At 46.5% G+C, this 25,940-nt stretch overlaps 2 protein-coding genes across 12 annotated transcripts in view; one reads left to right on the forward strand and one right to left on the reverse strand.

The window, feature by feature from the left end:
- exd3 (exonuclease 3'-5' domain containing 3) overlaps positions 1-22,792 on the reverse strand; it is a 40,006-nt gene extending 17,214 nt beyond the window's left edge. For 5 of the 10 annotated variants that reach the window (XR_013133615.1, XR_013133614.1, XR_013133616.1 and 2 more), the window contains exons 1-18: positions 22,704-22,792; positions 20,917-20,979; positions 18,649-18,713; positions 15,387-15,734; positions 15,088-15,141; positions 14,780-14,919; positions 14,471-14,577; positions 14,278-14,351; positions 11,076-11,114; positions 10,682-10,848; positions 10,394-10,544; positions 9,631-9,829; positions 9,189-9,298; positions 7,639-7,819; positions 7,103-7,263; positions 6,567-6,860; positions 6,288-6,341; positions 5,928-6,059 (exon numbers count right to left, since the gene is read on the reverse strand). Coding sequence is in view for 7 of the 10 variants with exons in the window: in XM_077019082.1 (XP_076875197.1) it covers positions 5,928-6,059; positions 6,288-6,341; positions 6,567-6,860; positions 7,103-7,263; positions 7,639-7,819; positions 9,189-9,298; positions 9,631-9,829; positions 10,394-10,544; positions 10,682-10,848; positions 11,076-11,114; positions 14,278-14,351; positions 14,471-14,577; positions 14,780-14,919; positions 15,088-15,141; positions 15,387-15,734; positions 18,649-18,713; positions 20,917-20,941 (2,301 nt within the window). In the remaining 3 variants the exon portion in view is untranslated. Of the gene's footprint in view, positions 1-2,855; positions 3,115-5,927; positions 6,060-6,287; positions 6,342-6,566; positions 6,861-7,102; positions 7,264-7,638; positions 7,820-9,188; positions 9,299-9,630; positions 9,830-10,393; positions 10,545-10,681; positions 10,849-11,075; positions 11,115-14,277; positions 14,352-14,470; positions 14,578-14,779; positions 14,920-15,025; positions 15,144-15,386; positions 15,735-18,648; positions 18,714-20,916; positions 20,980-21,136; positions 21,589-22,496; positions 22,586-22,703 lie in introns of those variants that run through there. The other 5 variants (XM_077019085.1, XM_077019088.1, XM_077019083.1 and 2 more) reach the window with 5 other exon arrangements.
- Positions 22,793-22,807: 15 nt separating this feature from the next.
- Positions 22,808-25,940, forward strand: part of cdc37l1 (cell division cycle 37-like 1) — a 52,334-nt gene continuing 49,201 nt past the window's right edge. Inside the window, exons 1-2 of one of the 2 annotated variants that reach the window (XM_077019096.1) lie at positions 22,808-23,160; positions 24,180-24,305. In XM_077019096.1, coding sequence (XP_076875211.1) covers positions 24,234-24,305 — 72 coding nt within the window. In that variant the 5' untranslated portion in view covers positions 22,808-23,160; positions 24,180-24,233. The remainder of the gene's footprint in view (positions 23,161-24,179; positions 24,306-25,940) is intronic. The other variant, XM_077019097.1, reaches the window with a different exon arrangement.

Here is a 25,940-nt window from a genome sequence, read left to right on the forward strand (position 1 = left end):
CACACACACATTCATTACTTATTCAAGTAATTTATTTGACAAGTGCAAAAGTATGTGAACTGCCTGTTTATATAATGTGAATGTTAGTAGCTTGTGGCACCTAAGATTGTGGTCTGGACTATAACTAGGCCAATCTAGAGTTACTTTTGTACTTTTGCTGGAATGATTTGTCATTGTCTTGTTGCACAATCCATTTCTGTCCGGGCTTCAACTCCCTGATTGATGGCAGGAGATCCTGGTCAAGAATTTGTTGCTGGTTCCCTGGATAATACGGAGTAATCCAGGAACGGGGCCGGAAAAGCAGGCCTGGGCCTTCACATGTTTACCACCATGCTTCACTGTTGGGAGGAGGTTCTTCTCTTTATATGCAGTGTTGACTTTTCTCCAAACTTGGCACCCGTGATTGTGGCCAAATAATTTTACTCATCTGTCCAGAGAATGGACTTCCAGAAAGTCTCTGTTCCAGAAAGTTTAACAGGCAACTTTGTTCTTTTTTGAGAGCAGAGGCTTCCTTCTAGCAACTCTCCCATGAATGCCATGTCTACACATGTACACTATATTGCCAATATATATTGAGTATTCGCTCACCCATCCAAATTATCAGAATCAGGTGTTCCAACCACTTCCATGGCCACAGTTGTATAAAATTAAGTACCTAGGCATGCAGACTGTTTTTACAAACATTTGTGAAAGAATGGGTCGATCTCAGGAGCTCAGTGAATTCCAGAGTGGAACTGTGATAGGATGCCATCTGTGCAACAAATCCAGTTGTGAAATTTCCTCACTCCTAAACATTCCAAAGTCAACTGTCATTTGTATTATAAGAAAATGGAAGTGTTTGGGAACGAGAGCAAATCGACTACCAAGTGGTAGGCTGCGTAAACTGACGGAGGTCAACAGATGCTGAAGCGCAAAGTGGTCGCCAACGTTCTGCAGAGTCAATCACTACAGACATTAGTATTGGGCGGTGTACCGGTTCGCACCGAAAACCGGTGCTTATTTTTGTTATGATAAGAATTTTTCATATACCGGCCACAACGGTTTAAATAGCCTAAACGTGTCCGGAACGCTGCACGGTCATTAATTGTTTCTCAAGGGACGCTTTTTATTGCTGCGCCGCTAAGCACAAATGCAACAGAGTGCAAATCTAGCTTGATGAAAATGAGGGACGTTCTGAACCAGAAATTCTACCAAACATTGTAAAGTAAAAGATGATGCCCCAAAGGAACTTTTGCCAAAGAAAGGAGCAGTGTTGGTTGTCAGGAAGTACATAGGATTTTAAAGGTCGGACGTGGACAAAACACTTTATACAAATATCAACCAATTAATCAAATTTTATTTATATAGCGCTTTTTACAACAGTTGTTGTCACAAAGCAGCTTTACAAGTGTCCGAGTCCAAGCCCCCAGTGTGCAAGCCAAGGGCGACAGTGGCAAGGAAAAATTCCCTAAGAGTTTGAGGAAGAAACCTTGAGAGGAACCAAGACTCCGGGGGGAACCCATCCTCCTCTGGCCGATGGCAGTCACCATGACAACAATTACACGTACACATGATCGAAATGATTAGAAATAATTCGCTTTTTTATCACATTAAAAGAGATGGTACCATCTTCCCAGTATTCGACCACTGCTATTATTTATTTGTTTAAATATTATGTTATTTAATTAAAGGTAAGATAATCGGGACTTTTCAGTACAATACAACCATTGACAAACAGCCCTGTCTACTTTATGTCTATTAACAAACTGGTGTGCAATTTATAATATTACGTGTAGCAACAATTTTGATGTTGTCTGAAAGATGTTTTAAATAAAAAGTTTAGCATTTTACTGCAACTGTCATGCTATATGATCCAATCACAACTTTGGCGCTACCATTTGAAAACTGATCATGTGGGGCCTTGCAAATCTTTATTAGGCTACATGTAATACTTAGGTAGAGACATTTTTCTAACAGTAGAATAGGGTACTTAACCACTCTACTGCAGTAATTCGTTTCACAATCAATGCAGTTAATACATCATGCAGGGGGGGAAAACCCGTCAAATACCGTGAAACCGATATAATTTCGAAAAATACCATGGTATAGAATTTTGGTCATACCACCCAGCACTAACAGACATCCAAATTTCGTGCATTTCAGGCTATTTTCCTGGCACACATTGGACCCATTAGTACCAATTGAGCATCATGTCAACACAAGAACCTAACTGAGTATTGTTGCTGACCATGTCCATCCTTTATGACCAGTTTACCCATCTTCTGATGGCTACTTCCATCAGGATAACGCACCATGTAATAAAGCCACGAAGGATTAAGGCAGTTCTGAAGGCAAAACAGGGTCCAACCCAGTACTAGCAAGGTGTATCTAATAAAGTGGCCATAATATAACACACACCCACCCATATACACACACATGCACGTACAGTTGGAAATGTTTGGAATGGTTTCCCTTGGAATGTCTTGGCGTGCAAGAAGAATGTCGGCTCTTCTCTCCTGCCTCACACTATGAACACAGACACACACACTCACAGACACACACACTCACTCTCTCTTTTGTCCTCTTTCTCATACACTCTCCCTTTGGTCTCTCCTCACAGCCGGAGGGTGGGGGTTGAGTGGGGGGGGGTCGTGGTGGAGTTACAGTGATGCCTCTGGTTTTGCGTTTGGAGAACAAAGCCAGAATTTCCCCGTATCCCTGATGGTTAAATCATAAAATGTTAAAAAGGGGAAAATATGTAAAAGGGAAGTATGACCAAAAAAGGGAACTAAAATGTGATTGATGGACTGACAGGGTCTTGTAACGATCACAGCCGAGCCTCACGGGTACATGCGCTCACCCCCACACACCCCAGTGCCCCCCCGAGACACTCCAGTCCACTCCAGTCACCTTCCTGAGCCGTCGGGCTGCCAGAGATCAAAGAGCCGGCCAAAGCCCGCTTTCCAAGGAATGCTTGCCGTCTTCCTTTTCCTTTCTTCCTCTTCCTCTCTCCCTCCATCTTCTCACGGCGTTTCAGTTCCTGTCTGCCTCGTGCAGGGATCGTGGGAACCCAGGCGCTATCGCCACCAGGCCGTCTGTTCTGCTGCCATTACGATCTGCCTCATCGCAGCGCTTCTAAAAAGAGACGGCAGACATCTGATGCCAGCCCAGGGACCCCACGAACAACTCCACCCGAACATCCACCCCTCCCAGCTCAGACCGGAAGATTCACTTCTGGCATTAGTGGAGAAATGGCAGAGGTGTGAACCAGTTCAGTGTGCACTGGGCACAGAGGGGCCCTCATGCCAGTGTAACACAGGACTATGCTGGAAAACACACCACTGCACCAAGATTCTCTGGCCAAGAAGGAAGATAAAAAAAAAAAAAAACAAGGGTGTTATTCGGGTACAGTACAGCATGCGAATCGGGTTTTTGCTGGTAGAGGCAAGACAGAGACACGCATGAAGAATGAGACATTTTTACCACATTTTAGTGACCCCAAACAGCCAACACCACCTCGATAAACCAAACCAAATCGCCATTGAACTCAGTTAATCATTATTTCTAGAGCGTTTACAGCAGCTGACACCACAGAACAGCTGTACACAGAGTCCAAGACCCCAGTGGCCCAGCCGAAGGTGAGATAGGTGACAAACTCCTCAGAGCACGAGACCTGGAGAAGAACCAGGACTGATTCATATCAACAACATCCACAAGAAAACGGACCATCATTAAGGAGCAGATGTCCGGGAGCAAGTGGTGATGAACAAGTGATTAGTGCATGATGAATACGAGGTGTTGTCTGGGTGCGACAGGAAGAAAGATTAGTCCATGATCATTACGAGGTGCGATACCCATTGCGGAAGGAACAGGGATTAGTCTGTGGCGATTACGAGGGAGGAAGTGTAAGTGCGGCAGGAATATGAGAGGACGTTGTTGTTTTCCCAGGAGCCTGGCAGCATGGCCACATCTGTGCTGTACGGGGACGAGTTTACAGACCCGTTTAAACCGCTATTATGCAAGTCTGCCTGCAGCTCAATCCAACTTTTCAGCAGAGTGTGACACATTCCCACTGCCTCCTGCTGTCTTGATGACATAGAAGGACACACAGTGACACTATGGGAGGGCAACAGAGTCACAGCACCAGAGTCAGACAGAGCTCAAATTAAATCAGACATTCACCGCGTCACACTCAGCAGAGCTCAAATTCGCAGTTCAAACAATATAAGGGGAGCCTTTGAAACTGCAAAATTACATTGCGGTGTTAAAAGCGCTACCAGTCAACATAATTATTTAACACAGTGTCTTTGCGTTGGTGTGTTTGTGAGTGTGTGTGTGAGAGAGAGAGAGAGAGAGAGAGAGAAATAGAAATAAAAGAAGGACAGAGGAGAGGTGGAGAGTGCGTCCAGAGGCCGAGAGAGAGGGTGAGGTGACGGCAGCTTGGTGCCAGAGGGGTTAATGATTGGTGATGGGTATCAATGGACAGAGTGCGACAGGCTCTCCAGGATGGCAGGAATGCCTGTCTCAGCCTGCCTGGGGCTCCTGGCCCCTGTTCATCAAAGCCCTGCAATCAGATAACAAAGAACTTAAGCTGGCCTGGGTAGGCGCTGGACATCCCGCCCTGGGGTGCCCCTCTCAACACCCCCCGCCTTTCCATTCAGTCGCTTTAAAGGCTTCTGGTTTTCCGTTTCTCATTCAGTATTATTTCACCTCCTTGTACTGTCCATCACTGGCAATCGATTCCTATCTGCAACAACAATAAATGAGCTATAATAAACAGCCCATCTGCCCCAGGAGCGTGTCTCAGCACAAACACTGGCCACAGGCACCAAAGAAGGGCCACACTGAACGGGCAGAGCCCTGTTGTTCTCCACACCCCACGCCTGCCAAACTGCCTCCTCCTGCAGGGGGAGCCAGGGAGCACGTCCCTGCTAGAACCCTCCTGTTCTTCCGAAGCAGGATCGCATATCTGAAGGAGCCTTCCTTGGCTACGCAAACAAACGCACTGATGGCGAGACCTACCAGGGTTCACAATCATAATATTCAAATGCATGCACACACACACACACACACACACACGCACCACGTGAGGAGTGAAACCCGGAGTTCTGCCTTGATGTAAATCAGGAATGCTACAATAGCAATCAGCCTCTTTATCTCTGGTTTTTCATCCGACACTGCGTCTGCTCTATGGAGGGCGGAGCTCCGATTTCAGGCACTTCCCTTTGCTCTCACATTTACCCTCTTGGGAGACTGGGAACCTCTCATCATTATTTTATTGATAAACTTTACAGGACTGACACATCTAGAGTGCTCACATCCCCTCTACCCCTCTGACTACACCACACACACACACACACACACACACACACACACACACACACACACCTCTAATTCAGGGAAGAGGCCGAATATCTGAAACAACTGCGACACGCCAGTCTGTATTTAGTCTCTTACCCACATACCTCATCCCTCACTCACCTCATCCTTCTCTCTATCTCTTTGTCTATCCCTCCCCCTCCCCCCCCACCCAAACAAGTCTTTCCTGCTTTTCTCCCAGCTTGTTTACAGCCTACTTTTAAAAATAAGTGAAAAAGCCCACAGCCATTGTACCAGTGAAGACCCCAGTGCCACTTCAAAGAGACGATCCCCAGGGTGGCACTCCAGAGCAGGGTTCATGCATGCTGAACACTCACAATCGCCTCCCGCAAACAGCGTCTTCACCTTGCCGTGTGTAAGTTTTGTTTGCATTTCTGCTCATCAAACTTCAAGCTGATAAAAATGGACTTTTTTGCTGAAAGAGGGTTCCTGTCTGGCTGATAAGAGCATGACAGAAGCGCGCCCGAACACACACACACACACACACACACACACACACACACACACACACACACACACACACACACACGGTCAAGCCCCGCCCACTACCAACCCACACCCATACTGACCTGGCATCGGCTAAATATGTCAGCAGGGGTAAGGCGGACGTGGAAGTGTCTGAGGACATGGACTGCTTGGTCACGAGCCTTCAACGCGCAGTCCAGAGAGAGACAGCGTCCCTCCGCCACCTGGGACCTCAGCTGCGTGAGAAACCCCAAACAGGTGATGTGAGAAGCAGAGCAGAGACTTAGCAGACCCCCCAAAGCTCCCCCCACACTCCCAGAATGCAGGTCCTGTAGGAGCCTGGCGAGTAGCTCTATACCTGCTGTCCAAGAGCTCAACTACAGGGTTAGGGCTAGTCTGTCAAAATCTTCATCAGACTGTATATAAACAGGCAGAAGTCTGTATCAAAGTGCACACATGCTTACAGTCTGGTATGGCTGCCCCGAGGTGAGAATGATGCGACTTTCTGTGCGGGCTAGCTGTTAGAGATGGAGAGATAGATAGAAAGATAGAAAGATAGAGATAGAGATAGAGAGATAGAGATAGACATTGCAAGTTTGAACAAGGTCCAGTTCCTCGCAGCTCCTACCAGCATGCTCTTTATATGCATTTATGTGACTTTAATTGCAATGTGCAATGTGCAGTGTGTGTGTGTGTGTGTGAGTGTGTGCGTGTGAGTGTATGCGTGTGTGTGAGTCACTCACCTCTGCAGCTACTCTGTGATCATCTGTGTTCTCCAGCACCACCACGTCCACACCCAAACAGCGCAGGTATCGCCCCAGACCCTGTAACATGTTGTCACACACCACATGCAGCGCCTGTGGTGTCATCATGGTCTCCTGTTGCTTCCCATGGTTGGACACGCCCCCGTCCTGGTCACCGTGGTCCGACACGCCCCCGTCCTGGTCACCGTGGTCCGACACGCCCCCGTCCTGGTCACCGTGGTCCGACACGCCCCCGTCCTGTTGGCCCACTTGGCCCAGAGCACTCTGGCCAGCCTGGGCAGAAGCCCAAAAGACACGCTTTTTGACATACCCACTAGAGGAAGAGTTAGGGTTACAGTTAGGGGATAGGGTTGAGGTTAAGTGTTAGGGTTGGGATTAGGGTTAGGATTAGGTTAGGGTTAGCTCTGTGGAATGAAACTCGAAACACTCGATTTTAAATTCAAACTTTTATCATGTTTCAAATTTGAATGCATTTTAAGGATTGGGGTTTAGGATTAAGGGTTAGCGCCGCTGACCCCAGGGCCCAAGGCTGGCTTGATCCGCCTGTCTTTGACTTTCTTCTCGGGGACGCTCTTGGTAGGTGGGCAGAGGGTGCGGAGGTCATCAGGAAGTCCAAAGGCAGACAAGTTCTGGGACAGAGTCAGGTAGACGTCCAACAGACAGTACGCATCAGCCGCTGGAGCGAGGTGGAGACAGAGAGAAAGAGAGAGACAGAATGAAAGGGGAGAGAGAGATGGACAAAGAGAGAGAAAGACAGGAAGAGAGAGAGGAAGGGGGGGCAAAGAGAGATAGAGAGGGGAGGAGAGAGAGAGACAGATGGACAAAGAGAGAGAGAGATGGAAAGAGAGAGACAGAGAGAGAAAACAGAGCAACAAATGGAAAAAGAGTACGTCATGCTCATCACAAACACAGGGCAAAACTTGAAATCCTGATCCAGACCAGACCAATGTGTGTGAGGCACCACACCACGAACACAACAGAAGCGTGTGTGTGTGTAGGCGGAACAGGCGCAGAAGTGTGTGTGTGTGTGTGTGTGTGAAGTGTGTCCAACCTGCATAGCGCTGCTGGCTGATGCGGAGGGGTCTGCGCTCCCAATTGGACAGCTGCTCTGTCTTGTCCAGTGGTTTTCCGATGACCTGCTGCACCAGCAGGCTTAAACCCTTCTCCGTGGAGCCTTCGCTCACCTCCACCGGCCGAGCACCACCACCTCCACCCCGCCAGCCACGCTGCAGCTGGTGTAGGGACGGGAGATCAAAGCAGGATGCGATACAGGTGAACACTGAACTCTGTGGGTCCCAGACCACTGTTCAATATAAAAACAGGTTTAAAATAAGGCAGCAACAGGGAATACTGTTCGCTGTACAAATGGAAATTAATCTATCCACTAATGTTGCTTGTAAAATCCAGTAGGCCATTATTACAACTTATTACAACTTATTACAACAGTTTTGATTTTTCAGTTTGCTACGGAATTAAACATAGTTGGAGTTAAGTAAGAGTGTGTGTAGAAAACTCCTGTAAGAGTAGGTGTGTGTGTGTGTGTGTGTGTGTGTGTGTGTAAGAGCAGGGGTGTGTGTGTGTGTGTGTGTAAGAGCAGGGTTGTGTGTGTGTGTGTGTGTGTGTAAGAGCAGGGGTGTGTGTGTGTGTGTGTGTGTGTGTAAGAACAGGGTTGTGTGTGTGTGTGTGTAAGAGCAGGGTGTGTGTGTGTGTGTGTGTGTGTGTGTGTGTGTGTGTGTGTGTGTAAGTAAGAACAGGGTTGTGTGTGTGTGTGTGTGTGTGTGTGTGTAAGAGCAGGGTGTGTGTGTGTGTGTGTGTGTGTGTGTGTGTGTGTGTGTGTGTGTGTGTGTGTGTGTGTGTGTGTGTGTAAGAACAGGGTTGTGTGTGTGTGTGTGTGTAAGAGCAGGGGTGTGTGTGTGTGTGTGTGTGTGTGTGTGTGTGTGTGTAAGAACAGGGTTGTGTGTGTGTGAGTGTGTGTGTGTGTGTGTGTGTGTGTGTGTGTGTGTGTGTGTGTGTAAGAACAGGGTTGTGTGTGTGTGTGTGTGTGTGTGTGTGTGTGTGTGTAAGAACAGGGTTGTGTTTGTGTGTGTGTGTGTGTGTGTGTGTGTGTGTGTGTGTGTGTGTGTGTGTGTGTGTGTGTAAGAACAGGGTTGTGTGTGTGTGTGTGTGTGTGTGTGTGTGTGTGTGTGTAAGAACAGGGTTGTGTTTGTGTGTGTGTGTGTGTGTGTGTGTGTGTAAGAACAGGGTTGTGTGTGTGTGTGTGTGTGTGTGTGTAAGAACAGGGTTGTGTGTGTGTGTGTGTGTGTGTGTGTGTAAGAACAGGGTTGTGTGTGTGTGTGTGTGTGTGTGTGTGTGTAAGAACAGGGTTGTGTGTGTGTGTGTGTGTGTGTGTGTGTGTGTGTGTGTGTGTGTGTGTGTGTGTGTGTGTAAGAACAGGGTTGTGTGTGTGTGTGTGTGTGTGTGTGTGTGTGTGTGTGTGTGTGTGTGTAAGAACAGGGTTGTGTATGTGTGTGTGTGTGTGTGTGTGTGTAAGAGCAGGGGTGTGTGTGTGTGTGTGTGTGTAAGAGCAGGGGTGTCTAGCAGAACTACTGCAAGCTGCATTACCTGTTGATGGATGTGGAGCAAGTCCAACACTCCTTTAACCTCGAGAGACTCTTCCTTCAGCGCAGGCCATGTGGTCACCAGACTCCTCAGATCCCCCGACATCCCGTAACCTACACTCACGCACGCACGCACGCACACGCACGCACGCACACGCGCACACAGCTAAGTATACCCAAACTTTCAAGGAACATCCAAACTTTCAATGAATCTTCAAAACGATCACAGATATCAGTATGCCCACCATATGTAAACCACTCCAAAACTTCCAACATTCCAGTGTCATGAAGATGCTGCATTCTACCCTACACTTTCCCATAGGACACCGTGAGACAGCAGAGATGTCATATTTCCCAGCGTGCCAGGAACCAAATCCCAACCCCCCCCACTAGGCCAAACCCCACCCTACACACCCACCACCAGGCGGAATGTGTCTCCCACTCACCCAGTTTGAGGATGTCCTTGTCAGTCAACAGCGTGTGGATGAGCCACACGGTCTGTGGGTGATGGCGGAGGTCGGGTGAGCACAGGTCTATCAGAAACACGCGGTCCTGCACAGCCAGCTGGATCAGCGCCAGTCGGGGGGCACCCACAGCCCCGAAGCCAGCACGCCACTCCATGTCCACACCCACCACCCGGCCCGGCTGTGGGTGGCAGCGACGTGTGAGCAGTAATATCTCTTCCCTTGGACAAACTCAAACCCCGTCCTTCTGAGACAACCCGGACTCAAACTCTGAGTATGACCTTGAGCATAAATGGAACTACTAGAGCTGAATCCTTAAAGACCCTGGGAATATTTGCGATATTAAATATTTGTTAAACATGGGTGTATGAATTAAGATGAGCCTAATCTCCTGTACTTCATATCAGTGGAGTCATGTAAGGGTTGGGTAAGATCTACTCAACATTAGAAGGGGAGAAATGTACGGGTCACTGTGCACAGTTTGTATGAGCACATTGTGTGGCTCCTCCTAACACAGACACAGCTCCTGCAGAAATTATTCCAGAAGGTTCCCCCTCCCAACAAACACGCCACACCTTTTACGCACCTGCCAGACGTTGTCTTACACACTCGTGAGGTGTTGTCTTATGCACCTGTGAGACGTTGTTTTATGCACCCGTGAGATTTTTTTTTACGCACTAGCGAGACAACTTATAACGCACACGAGTCATTGTCTTAGGCAGCGGTGAGATGTCTTTTCACGCACCTGTAATACGGCATCACTGCACTGCTGCAGCTGCTCGAAGGTCTGCAGGACATGCACCTGGTGGTGGCCCAGGGGCAGCTGGTAGTAACGGTCCTCGTGAGGGTGCGGGGGCACCCACGACTGCAAGGGGGCGCTCTCCTCATACACGTCCCTGAGGGAGACCGCAAAGTAGAATGTGGAGTGGAGGCAGGTGACTAATATGAGGGTGTGTGTGTGTGTGTGTGTGTGTGTGTATGCATAATTATTTGCATTTGTATTGGTCTGCCCACGTGCAGTAGGAGTTCTCACAGCTGAGCGGAGGCGACACTCTGCATGGTGTCCCACACCCCGAAAGGTAGCCTGTTTCGAGGGACGCTGTAGAACTCCGCCCACTTTGCGGCTGCCCGGAGCCCAGAGAACTTCACCAGCAGCTCCACCAGCACCACCTGGAGCTCCAGACTACCCTGCACGGTCACCTGATGGTGCACATAGGCATGCACACAATAAAACAGAGAAATACACACACACACACACACACCAATACACCCACACCCACACCCCCACACCCACACCCCCACACACACACACACACCCCCACACACACACCCCCACACACACACACACCCCCACACCCCCACACACACACACACACACCAATACACCCACACCCCCACACCCACACCCCCACACGAGACTGCCCTACCTGGACATGGTCCTTCCAGTTCTCCTCAGTCATGGTTTTCTAAAACAGTTTTTTAAAACTTCAGTTTGGTGACGTGAGAAAAATGTCATACGTCATGCACCTGACGTCAAAAAACATCAAATGACATGATATACATTATATTGTCAAAAGTATTCGCTCATCAATCCAAATTATATGAATCCGGTGTTCCAATCACTTCCATGGCCACAGGTGTATAAAATCAAGCACCTAGGCATGCAGACTGTTTTTACAAACATTTGTGAAATATTGGTTTGCTCTCAGGAGCTCAGTGGATTCCAGCATGAAAGGATACCACCTGTGCAACAAATCCAGTCATGAATTTTCCTCGCTCCTAAATATTCCACAGTCAACTGTAAGCTGTATTATAAGAAAATGGAAGTGTTTAGGAATAACAGCAACTCAACCACGAAGTGGTAGGCCACGTAAACTGATGGAGCAGGGTCAGTGGATGCTGAAGCACATAGTGCGAAGAGGTCGATAACTTTCTGCAGAGTCAATCACTACAGACATCCAAACTTCATGTGGCCTTCAGATTATCTCAAGAACAGTGCGCAGAGAGCTTCATCCAAGCCATACATCACTAAGTGCAGTGCAAAGCGTCGGATGGACCCGAGAGCAGTGGAGGCGTGTTCTCTGGAGTGACTAATCATGTTTCTCCATCTGGCAATCTGATGTACAAATCTGGGTTTGGCTGTTGCCAGGAGATCGGTACTTGTCTGACTGCATTGTATCAAGTGTAAAGTTTGGTGGAGGGGGGATTATGGTGTGGGGTTGTTTTTCAGGAGCTGTGCTTGGCCCTAGTGCTGGGTGGTATGACCAAAATTCTATATTACATTTTTAAAATTATATCGGTTTCACGGTATTTGACGTTTTTTTCCCCCCATGCATGATGTGTTAACTGCATTGATTGTGAAAAGAATTACTGTAGTAGAGTGGTTAAGTACCCTATTCCACTGTTAGAAAAATGTCTCCACCTAATTATTACATGCAATACAGATTTGCATGGCCCCACATGTTCAGTTTTCAAATGGTAGCACTAAAGTAGTGAATGAATCATATAGCACGACAGTTGCAGTAAAAATGCTAAAACTTTATTTAAGTTATATTTATTTTTTTAGACATAAAAACTGTAGGTTTATACAACTTATGTGAACCAGCTACACGTAATATTATAAATTGCACACCAGTTTGTTAATAACAATTAAGAAGTATTTAGACTAGTGCTGTCAATTCCAGGTGCCGCGATTAAAAGTCCTCACCAGGATTCTGCTCAAGCTTGCTAGATTTTCTAATTAGCAATCCAGGTACAATTAGTGGAATCAACACAATCCAGGAAGCCTGAGCAAAATCCTGGTGAGGACTTTTAATCGCGGCACCTGGAATTGACAGCACTAATTTAGACATAAAGTAGCCAGGGCTGTTTGTCAATGGTTGTATTGTACTGAAAAGTGCCAAATAGCTTACTTTTAATTAAATAACATAATATTTAAACAAATAAATAATAACAGTGGTCGAATACTAGGAAGACGGTACCATCTCTTAAAGTGATAAAAAAAAACGAATCATTTCGACCATATGTGTATTTGTATAAATATGTAACTTAATTAAGCTGAAGGTGCTGGAAAAGTGCTTGAATTCCACCTTGTAAAGGTGAATGAACCCTGCAAACATAACTTAGCGCAAAACACAGCGCTGAAGAGCGGAACGCGACCTCGCGACGCGCGCCAACGCGATTGCGTCATTTTTGCCGCAGGGACCCTCGCTAGATTTGCGCTCTGTTGCATGTGTACTTAGCGGCTCAGCAATAAAATGCGTCCCTTGAGAAACAATTAACAACCGTACTGCGTTCCGGACACGTGAAGTCTATTTAAACCGGTGTGGCCGGTATATGAAAAATTCTTATCACAACAAAAATAAACACCGGTTTTCGATGCGAACTGGTACACCGCCCAGCACTACTTGGCCCATTAGTGCCAGTGAAAGGAACTCTGAATGCTTCAGCATACCAAGACATTTTGGACAATTCCATGCAGTTTGGACTCCTAAACCTTGTGGACATCCTTCCAAGAAGATTTGAATCCGTTTTAGCTGTAAAGGGTGGACCAACGTCATATTGAACCCTATGGATTAGGAATGGGATGTCACTTAAGATCATATGCGAGTCAAGGAAGGCGAGTGAACACTTTTGGCAATATAGTTTACATTTTAATATACGGAATCATTATGTAGAATACTATTTGACGATATGGGATGGTCTCTACAATTTATTTCTAACTCATTACAAAGACATTTGTTAATATTCATTTGTGAGGGTACGGAGTTGGCTCTTTGGTGAGTGGTGGGTGTAGTTTCTTCTCTCATTGAAATGGTACTGTAGGATGGAATTTGCAATCTGATATTTTGTGGGATGGAACTGTGGGATAGTATTTTCCAATATAGTATTTTGTAGGATGGTATTTAAATACCATATCACAAAATATCATCTTACAAAAAATGGTATTTTGCAATAATATATTTGGTGTGATGGTGTTTTGCGATATGGTATTTTATTATATTATATATGGTAATGTGGGATGGTAATTTGTGATACGGTATTTAGTGTGATGCTACTGTAGTATGGTACATTGTGATATGGTATTTTGTGTGATGGTGCAGTGGGATAGTATTTTGTGATATGGTATTTTGTGGGATGGTCTAGTGACGTGAGGTACACATGTAAGATGTGAATCACAGGGATGCACTCCCTGCGAGTGTCTCCTCTGAAGGAGAGGGCAGTGTGTTGGAAGACCTGGGTTCAAGACTGGGGGCCCTCGAGACCTGCTGTGGTCACTGTCCTCAGCTACATAATTATTCAGTTGTCATACATTTTTTATTTGAGATGTAAAACATTAGCTGACTACACAGGTATTTATCAGCAGAATTGAGCAGCTGTAATGAATCAGCAGATGTCTTTGTACCATACTGCTGAGCGGGGCTAGTGCGGAGGGCTGAAGGATGCTGTCTGCTCATGAGCGTGGTTAGTGCGGAGGGCTGGAGGATGCTGTCTGCTCATGAGCGTGGTTAGTGCGGAGGGCTGAAGGATGCGGTCTGCTCATGAGCGTGGTTAGTGCGGAGGGCTGAAGGATGCGGTCTGCTCATGAGCGTGGTTAGTGCGGAGGGCTGAAGGATGCTGTCTGCTCACCTCTCTAAACCTTTTGTACACGAGGAACCGCAGCGAGTCCAGCTTCCTCTTATGGACAGAGTTCACACATAAGCCTGCAGCAAAATGACCTTATGAGCCACGCAAAGGCCAACACGACACACACACACACACACACACACACTCATGCATAGCATGTACTTGCATATATACACACGTGCACATGCGAACACACCTGGATCAATGTCAAATTTCTCCATGAGTCGGAACACATGTTTGCAGAGGAGCTTTGGTTGAATCTGGTCTGCCTGGTGTTTGGAGAGAGACACGCGGGGATACCGCCTACAGCACAACAGAAGAGGCAAAACAACACAATTAAACCACAAACACGATGGGTAGCGCAGCCCTTCCCCAACACAATCATTCAAAATATAGTAAAATCAGTTTTCACGAAAATCTTGCTTGCTATGTCAGGGGCATTAAATCTGGCCCTGTCTTCAGGCGAGCAAGCCCACCCCCAACCCCCCCCGCTGCGTTCAGTCACCTGCGCAACTCCTCCAGTCTAAAACTCGGGCTGCACCAGGAGTCCAGGAGCAGGGTGAGTCGCTCCTGCAGCTCGGCGTGGCCCTGCACAAACGACTCGGCCATTGGGAGCTTATCCAAGAGGATCAAAGGAACGCAGACCTGCCAAAAGAAAGGGGAAAACACCTTTAAGGAACGCAGACCTGCCAAAAGAAAGGGGAAAACACCTTTAAGGAACGCAGACCTGCCAAAAGAAAGGGGAAAACACCTTTAAGGAACGCAGAACTGTGGCTATTGTAGACATTCTCTCCACCTTGCAGGATTACTGACCTGCTCCATGTCGAGCTCTTTCTGTAGTTTTAGCTTCATACCAAGCAACGCCACCTGGCAGGAAAGGGAATCATTAACTTCCTCCCTCGGTCTCTCATGCAATATTGTACTACGTGGTTTTAACACTTTAATTACCTACTTTTCAAGTAACTTAAAACTGACATTAATTACCCTAAAATTGTGAAGTTTACAACATTCTAAAGATGTAACAGATAAGCTCTGAGTGAATGTATCTCAGATATATCGGTCAGAATATTGTAGAATATTGTATCGGTCAGCGGGTGTGCATGTGTATATACCTCTCTATAGGCGCAGCAGTCCTGCAGGTAGGCTATATGTTCCAGGAGCAGGCGTGTGTCCAGCATGCCCAGCTCATAAATGTCCAGCAGGGGCTCCATGTACCCAGGCTGTGTCGCCGTGATCAGCCCCAAAGCCCTAAGCTGCAGACGCAGCCTGTCCTCTTTGGTCAGGCCCTCCAGGCTGGCCCTCGGGGAGCTACGTCTCCAGTGCACAAACTCAGTTAGCACAAACTGGCCCAGTGTGGTAGACTTCCCCTTCTGGATGCCTGGACAGCTCTCCAGCAGAGCAAGTAGTCCATCCAGGGGCTCTCGCAGCTGGGAGAACCCAGATACACTCACGACCCTCAGCTGGGGGTAGAGGAGAGTTGTGTCAGCCTGACGGTTTACGCCGTGTTCCACCTCCCAACTAAGCAACCAAGAACACCGAGTTGCTTGAAGAGCCAGCAAACACGTCTCTCCAGGGGTCCCTAGGTGCTGGACATCATGTCCAGAGACGTCACAGCTGAGTGCAAACATGGACACTCTGGGGACCCCTAGGTGCAGGAACACAGAACCTCACAGCTCGGTGCTTTTCATTAACTAAAGAGCAAGCCTGTATGGGCTAGAGTGAAGCAAACACTCATCTGTGCAGTGCTGCAGGCCTTTAGTCTGACCGTGAGGAAACTGTGGGTATGGGCAAATACTCAACAGGACGTATGTAGGACATGAGACATCATGAGAACAAAGAAGAATTTGGTGGGTTTAAATTAGGGCTGCACGATTAATCGTATTTTTATCGTTATCGCGATGTGAAGTTTCACGATAAACACATCGAAAGAGCCACGATAACTCCTTGAATAACAGCAAACTCAAATTGCATTATCCTCGTCCAGCAATAGAGGGAGCTATTCGCGCTGCAGACTATGATCACGTGACGTAAGTAGGCAAGAGGCAGAGTGAGGCAGAGTTGCCAGGTTCGCGGTTTTCACGCCAAATTGGGCTTGTTTGAAAATCCAGCCGCGGGTAAAAATTCTGGGGCCGCGGGGTGCGGTTTTTAGGGCTACTGCGGAAGTTATAAGTCAACACTAAGAATCGATCGCGATATAATACTTAATTTGTCTCCAGTTCACACTCGCAACACCCCCCCCCCCCCCCCCGCCGACAACTTACACTCACATATTTTGTGCGGAAAACTTTTGTAGGACCTGGCAACCCTGGAGTGAGGCGAACACGCTCATCAGACACGCGATTTGGTTTAAGCCTGGTTGGCGAAAATAACGTAATCGCGGTGGCTTCGCCCGTGTGCAATGGCCTCGCGCGCTGTCGATTCACGAGGTCGTGCACCTCTCGAATTTTGTAAGTTCGCGCGCGCCGCGTCTCGGCGCAATGAGAACAGTCATGTTTGCAGGGTTCATACACCTATACAAGGTGGAATTCAAGCACTTGTACGTCACTTTCAAGGTCCATTTCAATAATTCCCAGCACGTTAAACTTAATTGAATTAAATATTTATACATATACTCTAAATGATTCGAAATAATTCGCTTTTTTATCACATTATTTAATGGATATTTATTTTCAAAACGCCCAATCTTAACGTCTTCACGTTCTCTCATGTTTCGTCCTGCAATTACAAGAGGCTCGAATTTGTTAACGTAATACAAGAGAATTGTTCAGTCAGACAGATATTTGTTGTGAAACGAAGTCGTTACAATTTCAAGCCTTTTCAAGTACTTTAGCCTAAATTCCAGCACTTTTCAAACCTGAAACACAAAGCAACATTAAAATTGGTCAGGTAAAAGTTCATTCCCCTGTATTTGAGGGGTGTTTTTTTTATAGTACTAGGCCTACATATCGTTTCGGACAACACTGCAAAGAATGTGACACGACAAGATTAAACGCTTCCGCCGTTCGCGGAGGTTAACGAGGTGTGCGGAGTCGCTCACTCGTGAAAGTATAAAGCTAGATTGAATCTATTGTTGAATAAACCTGCAAAATATTTGGAATTATTCTGGATTCATTACACAGTAAAAAACAAAACAAATTAACGTGCTGCTGTTCAGAGAGACACTACATTTCTGTATTTTAATCTTAATTTATCGTGGTTCACATCGATATCGGGATATCCAACAATGTTATCGCACATCGCAATTCTAGTCCATATCGTGCACCCCTAGTTTAAATACACCAATACCACCAGTATCAGCAAATGTTGTTGGGGTGTTTATAGTTGGGGTGACAACATCGTCATCCAATTAATCACACAACATACGTGACTCTTCCCTGTTTTTGGATGAGCATTTTCAAACTGTGTCTACACACAGACAAGAATGCCCATATCTTTAACTTGCAGCCCGAAATTCACTTTCTGCCCAACATCCAGCATTCTCAGTAGCATCTCTGTGTATGTGGGAAGAGTTGTCAGAACGCATTAAGGAGGTGAACCAGTACAGAGCCCTGCATGCACACTTCTGTACCATCTCCTGGGCGAGTTTGTCCGTGCCAACACCCTACGAGTCGTCTTCTTAATGGAAACTTTATTTGCAGTCCCGATGGTGTGCTTCCTGTTGTCTGTGACTCCATGTGACTATCACCAGACAGAACACCAGTTCTGCAGTAGTGGCCACATCTGTTAATAAAGGCCATGCATGCAGACATGGTGCCAAGGTTGACCTCTCACCCTCACTACTGACCCTCCTACTAACCCTTGCCCCCGACACATAGACTCCACCAGCAGGAAAGGAACACCCATCGTGACAAACGTCAACTTCTTTACATTTGTAATGTTACTTTATCTACATTTGCCTAGACACATGGTCAGCGCTGCTGGACTGTTGTGCACACACCCGTTGTAGACTTTTCTGGAAAGGAACCTGTTTTCACCAGTTGCTCAACAGTCACCACTGTTCCCCACACACCACTGGTGAGCCTGGGGCTTCTAGCATATGCTCTGCACAATCTCTTCCTCAGACATGCATGTAGTCATATACAAAATCTCTTGAGCACTGTGATGGGGTCCGTGGTGTGTTTTGGATGCCAAAAGCACGGGTGCGTGAGTGTCAGGGGGAGCGATTGTGCAGCACACAGTTGGACACCATGTTAAACATGTGGTTCTCTTGTGTCTACGGCCCACTAGCATTCCTAAACACGAATCAGATAAGGTTCGCTCTTTGAAGGTAGAGCTGGCATTGAAAACCTCACAATCTCCTTTTAAACAACTTTGAAGTTAAAATGATGGACTTTTCTTTCTCTCTTTGAGCGTGTGATTACAGCAGTGTCTTACCGCCTCCAGCTCTCTCCTGCTCCACATCTCAAAGAGCTGGTCTCGCAGGACACCAGGGTCAGCACCTGAGGATACGCACGCATGCACACACACACACACACACACACACACACACACACACACGGGTTACAATCTTACCTCTCACCCCTCACCTGTAAGCTGGCATACACATGCATGTGTGTGTGTGTATACGCACAGGTGTCATGAAACTGACACACATATGTGCATGTATACACCTCACATTCTCAACTCCTTTCTGTCTGTCTGTTCCGTATAATCACAGTTGTTAATGTATTGCTTCCTGTCTGTCTGTTCTGCATAATCACAGTTGTTCCTGCGTTCCTTCCTGTTTGGGCCTTTCCTGCTCGTCATCTGTGTTACTTGAGAGATTTGTTAACATTGTCTTTCTCTTTAACTGAAAATAAAATCAACTACAACACTTCAAAATATAGCTACTTTCTTTGTATTCAAAGCATATGGCCTAAAGCATAATTTGAAGAGAAAGGCCACTGGTTAAACATGATACTCTTTTCCTTTGAGTTCCAGGACGGTATTTAAGAACAAAGTTGCACCCTTTGACTTCCCTCCTCCCTTGGAGCCCCACCCTAAACACTGCTGTGTGTGGAACCTTCACACCGCATCTGAATTGGAGAAAAGAGTCACAAAATGATCCTTTAATATGCGGAAGGGGGAGACCAGGGCAGAGGGGTCTTTGTTCCTGAAGAGGTGCTGGGCCTTTGTATTTTTGGGAGTCATTTCAGGCCACAATACTGTGTGAAGATGAGACATTTTCTCAAGGAGAAGGAGGAGGAGGAGGAGGAGAAGGGGGAAGAGGAGGAAGAGGAGGAGGGAGGGCTGCTAACAATGCACAAGCAGAGGGGAAAGACAAGTTCCTTTGAGTCTGAGACTGAGACTGCTCTGCTCACGCTGTGTGGCCCACACCTCTCTCTCTGCCCACTCCCCCCTACCCCCTCCCTCCCCCACCCTCCCTCTCCCTCCCTCCCCTTCTCTCTTTTTCTCCCCCCCCCCCCCCCTTTCTTTTTCTTGCTAAGCCCTCCCCACCAGCAGTTCTCCACCGCACCCCTGTCTGTGTTTGTCTCAGATTTCCTCCGGAAAGGGCAGCATGGCGGTTTTGGTGTAAAACATCCGCCTTCCTGAGCCGTGGCCTGGGAGTGAGAGGCAGAGGGCTCTTTTCTCTCAACAGTCCTGCTCGCACGGCAGACCACACTACCGGACTGGTCGTGGGCCCCACACGGATCGCTCCGGAGAGCCGCATGGCGCCAAGCCAACACCAACCGGCAGACAGACTCCACGTTACTAAGCTATCCCATCATGCACCTGGGGCCGCAGACGGCTCCCCGCTGACCCCATACCCTCCACAAACATGGCAGTCCTCAACAACAAACTCAGTCCCATATCACAAGCAGCTTTTCAATAGTCTGAGATTCAGAAGGCATGTGAAGAGATGTTGCAAACCTATGCCTGATGTCCAATGACCTTTCTCAGATACTGACCCTGATACTGAGAACAAACAAATGTGGTATTACGCAACCATTCTCCGGTGTAGATGACTAAGCATTCCGACGCACAACTACACGTGTCGCTACAGAATGCGTCCACCAACAACAGCATCTCCCCACAGCGCAACGTTCACACGACCATCAGCACTTGGGTTGAAAGGCCATAGGCTACACACCCCCAGACATACACCTGCTGAGTGTAACCTAGACACAGGCAGACACAGCCAGGACACTTCAGCTCCACTTCACACACTCACGACAGTGGAATGTAGGTCTGGACAGAGGGGACTCGGGAGCGGGGGGGGGCATGTCATCCTCTGGTCCCACCGTTCATCCAACTGCTACTGTTCATCCACCCACTACTGATCATCCACCCACTGCACAACCCCGTAAACAACCATTAGACCTCCACCAGGGGCACATTTTGATTCTTTTCAGTGTCCACCAACACGCAATAAAACAGACTTTTTACTGCTCGCAAATGAACTGGTTTCAACTCACCAATGCAACAATAAGCTTATATTCCTGGAACCAAAGTTAGTACAGAACAAGCAAGTGGTAAACACACTGCCACAGTTCAGACCCCAATCCTCAGGATCACGTACAAGTCATTATTAAAAACATGGCAGGTTTTGAATGAAGGTTACCATGGCTGTAGCAGAAAACATTCAAGGCCACAGGCTACAGTACTGCTGAGAAGTCCGAGTGGAATGGAAGGTTCCGGTCCAGGTGTGTGGGTGAAGCTTACCCTCTGATTGTGTGTCCTGACTCATTTTCAACAGCAGGTGGAGCTCTCTTCAGGTTTACTGTCCTTGAAAAGAAAACATTTTGCCAGCGTTTGTACTGCAAATGTGTCCAAAACTACTGAAGACTTCTTAAAATCAACATGCACAGCGTGTAACAGAACAACATAAACAAAATCTAATGCTATACAAAATGACACAGAATCATTGGCATGTTCGTTTTACATCATAGTTTGGACATCATCATGGCCATATGAAGACATCTGCTTTTGCTCCGCCACTAGAGGTCTTTCGTGGGCAGTGGAGCCAGAGCAGGTGCTGGGGCTTCAGCATGTGACAAACGACCCAAACCGGAGATCTCCACCAATCTCACTCCCACCCCTCCATCTCTACTGCTCAAAATATTCACTTTTGGCATCTGTTCCTAATATCCGTCGCGCTCAGCCACAGACGACATCAGTGGTTTGAGTGCTGCATTCTCACTCCACTGCAGTCTTTCTCAAGACTGAAACATTCTTGCTGACAAAGGGGGAATATATTTTACGCTGGGTTTTTCTCCACACAACCCTTTGTGATATTTCAACACCCAAGAACTCTTTAACTTTGGTATGTAACAGCTGAACATATCATAGAAAACATCTCTTCAGTGCCACCTTGGTGCGGCTGAGCGCTGCAAACCACTGAGATGTAATGAGATGAATACCGTGTGAGCAAGTGCCTGAGGTGCAACAACTCAAACATGCACTGGCACCCACATGGACACATTTCTGTTTCTCACACAAATGCACAGAAATTCACACTCTCCTTCCCTCCCTCCCTCCCTCTCCCTCCCTCTCTCCCTCACTCCCTCTAACTCTCCCTCCCTGTGGGAACTGCCGCACAGACACGGGCACACTGCCAGCTGGCTGGGCAGAGTGCTCTGAGGATGTTTTTTTGGGTCTGGAGTCTGGACTGTTTCTCTCGGCAGGGGTGGGGGGGGGGGGGTGTTTTCCATCACTAAACTCAAAACCCACTGGCGTTTAGTACAATCTCTCAAATGTTAGGTTCTACTGCCACTATCTGGTCAAAAGTTAGAATGACACACAGTAAACAGCAGCGCAACAGGTCAGACGATTAATATAGTCTGCAAAGCAAAATTCCCACTTGAACAAACGATCTGAGCTCAGCAGCACCTCAAATTAATATTTCAGTATTCACCCCTTCCCCCCGTTAACTAGCACAAACAAAATCACTCCGGAATGAATTACAGCGGTTTACAATGTTATAATGAATTATAGCTAGCTACAGAGATCATATTTGACTACATTATCAAGCTACTACCGTCTCATCTACATCTTGCTAGCTCGAGTTGAACCACAGGACAGCGAAGATTACATTTTAACATGAATTCAACCTAGTGACAACATACTAACTAAACTAGTACCAACATACTGCCATAACTATCACCTTTCCTGCACATTTGTTAACTAGCTAGCTGTTAGCTAACCGATGTTTTAAACACACAATTACTTTACTGCATTCATTTATCCTTGACCAGGTCAGCCTACTGTTTAAACAGAACTGCTAATTATTCACTGTGTAGTACCTGTCGAGCACACAAGCTTGCTTTAAACATACTGAACCGGCTAATGTCAACCACCCTAAACACAGCCAGACCAACGGCCTAGAGGCATAGCAAATCACGTAATACAGCTGCTACAATATATATGAACAATCAAACGGGCATGTCTGCAGATTTTACATTTGAATTATCATTATTTTGCTGAATTAACAGCTATAAAAGGCAACTTACTTAGACGTCAGAAAAGGTACATAGAGTTTGAGTGAACTACGCTTCCGGGCGGAACAAAAACAACGGTAAGTGTTTCTGACGGACATTTGATGAAGTGCGCCGGATGTGCTTTTTGGGTTCTACCACTGAGCCCCTGAGTAGCTAGATTCGCAGTGGAATCTCTGCGAAACATGATATAAATAACACAACAGTATAACAAGATGTTTATTTGATTTTTTTCTTACTTTCTCATACAGTTCTCAATCCAGCGCCATCCTTTGGTGGTGTTGAATGATCGATGAGTTTATATACTTTTTTCTTGTTATAGAACGTAGCTCTATAGGCTTAAATGCAACATTAGTGTGACAACTTTTAGTAAATACCACAAACACACCTGTGACCAGTGTTACGTGTTTACGTGACTCGAGTCACGGCACGAAAGTTGTCGCGACTGAATTGGACGCGGAGAAACCCGCAGGTCAGTGGACTAAGATGATGCAGTACTGCTGTTTGTGAGGTGAAGATGAAGCAGTACTTGTGTTTGTGAGGTGCTGAAGCAGTACTGCTGTTTGTGAGGTGAAGATGAAGTAGTACTTGTGTTTGTGAGGTGAAGATGAAGCAGTACTTGTGTTTGTGAGGTGCTGAAGCAGTACTGCTGTTTGTGAGGTGAAGATGAAGTAGTACTTGTGTTTGTGAGGTGAAGATGAAGCAGTACTGGTGTTTGTGAGGTGAAGATGAAGCAGTACTTGCGTTTGTGAGGTGAAGATGAAGCAGTACTTGCGTTTGTGAGGTGATGATGAAGCAGTACTTGTGTTTGTGAGGTGAAGATGAAGCAGTACTGGTGTTTGTGAGGTCAAGATGAAGCAGTACTGGTGTTTGTGAGGTCAAGATGAAGCAGTACTGGTGTTTGTGAGGTCAAGATGAAGCAGTACTGCTGTTTGTGAGGTCAAGATGAAGCAGTACTGCTGTTTGTGAGGTCAAGATGAAGCAGTACTTGTGTTTGTGAGGTGAAGATGAAGCAGTACTTGTGTTTGTGAGGTGAAGATGAAGCAGTACTTGTGTTTGTGAGGTGAAGATGAAGCAGTACTTGTGTTTGTGAGGTGAAGATGAAGCAGTACTTGTGTTTGTGAGGTGAAGATGAAGCAGTACTTGTGTTTGTGAGGTGAAGATGAAGCAGTACTTGTGTTTGTGAGGTGAAGATGAAGCAGTACTTGTGTTTGTGAGGTGAAGATGAAGCAGTACTTGTGTTTGTGAGGTCAAGATGAAGCAGTACTTGTGTTTGTGAGGTCAAGATGAAGCAGTACTTGTGTTTGTGAGGTCAAGATGAAGCAGTACTTGTGTTTGTGAGGTCAAGATGAAGCAGTACTTGTGTTTGTGAGGTGATGATGAAGCAGTACTTGTGTTTGTGAGGTGATGATGAAGCAGTACTGCTGTTTGTGAGTTGAAGATGAAGGCCTTTGCTCTCTGTCCGCGGTAACCGTTTTCATATGCACACAGCAGTACGAAGACCACAAGGAGTGAACACTCGGGCTTGGGAGCTGAAGCAGTGCGATGGACTGGTTCGGGAGTGTCCGGTCCCCCGAGCAGAGCCGCACCAGCCCAAGTCGGTCAGAACGTCCGCAGGTACCGCGTTGATCTACTCATCAACTCTCCCGCTTGTTTAGTAAGGGCGAACGTGATTTATGTGGATAAGAACAACGCACAGTTCAAGTGTACCTGCGCCAGCGAGGCAGCTAGCTGGCTAGCGTAAGGCTCCATAACCCACCCAACTGAGTCGGGTGACAGACCTAGTGTAAATGTGTTGGATAGCATAGCTACGTATTTAATTTCCTTGACTGTAAAATAAGTTCTCGCTGTTCAGCAGCTAGCAAAATGTTTACGTTTTACTAACACCGAGCAGTGTTGCTTCGCATTTCTTACTTTAGAAGTGATTTTTAATGTGTCTAAATGGTCCGCAAGAAAAGCATGTCGCAGCTTTGTAAAAGGGCAGCTGGTTTTTACAAAGACCATAATTTCTGAGTCGATCAGTGTGTTGCGGTTAATAATAAGAGCGATGACGAACATAACTGGCAGACGCATCGAATAACCGCGCAGTGCAACTGATCCACGCAAACACGGTTAACAGCATGCCTCTTAGTTATAGTAAAACTCCGATTGTTTGTCATTTACCTTATTTCATTTACATCACTGGCTTTTTAACTATTATTGAATGCGAAATAACGTCCCTTCAGCTGACAAGCAGGTCGCTGTGGGTATTATTAGAACGGCGGGGTGCACCGCTAACTACGTGGCTTGAGTCTAGCAACAGTGCCGTTTGTTATTGGCGTGTCTGTGTACAACATTTACCAGATTACATGAACTACCAGCGGTCTCAACTGTGTTATTAAATAGCCTATCATCATACGCTATTTTTTGACATGTAGTATCATAGTTTCACTGTGGAAGGTCATCACAGTTAGTCATGGTGCTTGTTTTAAACTAATACTGTGTGTTCTTTGGTTATTAACTCATTGGTAATCCTACCGCATTAAGTCCCACACATGTTGTATGTGAATGCTGTCCCTGTTTGTCTGTTAGAAAACCCATGTATCGACAGTCTTGACAGCAGTGCATCCTTTTATGTATTTTCTGACAGACTCTATATACAGGTATGCACAATGCACAGTGCTTTTATACTGAGAACACGGGAAACAGATTTAACCAGGGACGTAAGAAAAATGGTTCCAACCCTGAGTATTGCAGTTTAGGAATATTTAAAGTATTACACTGAATCTGTAACGCAAATGTGCTACATTGAGTCAGTAACGCAAAGTTAAACAACACTCTACAACAGTGGAAACAAGAAAATTATTTATTTAGGAATGCCAGTGACATATGTTCAATGTTTGTAGGCTGGTGATTCCTGACAACAACAGCACTGTGAATTGGATGGAACTTGTTATTTACTAGGATAAGAGTAAAATACACCCCACCTTCATTTTAGTGCTTTACGTATACATGTACTGTCATTTACAAGGGGGAGGGGGGGGACCATTTTTCACAGGGCCCTGGTTAAATCTGTTCCCCCTGTGTTCTCAGTGTAAAAGCACTGTGCATTGGATGTAACTTACCCTGAGAAATAATAACAGTAAAAAAATGGCACCTGCTCAAGTGATATAAATATTATGTGAGGCCAAATGGGATAACGTGTCATGTAATACATTTTGTTTGTGTCTGAAACACAAGTCCTTTTAGGCTGTAGGACATCCTGGATACAGC

This window comes from Brachyhypopomus gauderio, chromosome 10, assembly GCF_052324685.1.
Source record: "Brachyhypopomus gauderio isolate BG-103 chromosome 10, BGAUD_0.2, whole genome shotgun sequence".
NCBI classification, from domain to species: Eukaryota; Metazoa; Chordata; class Actinopteri; order Gymnotiformes; family Hypopomidae; genus Brachyhypopomus; species Brachyhypopomus gauderio.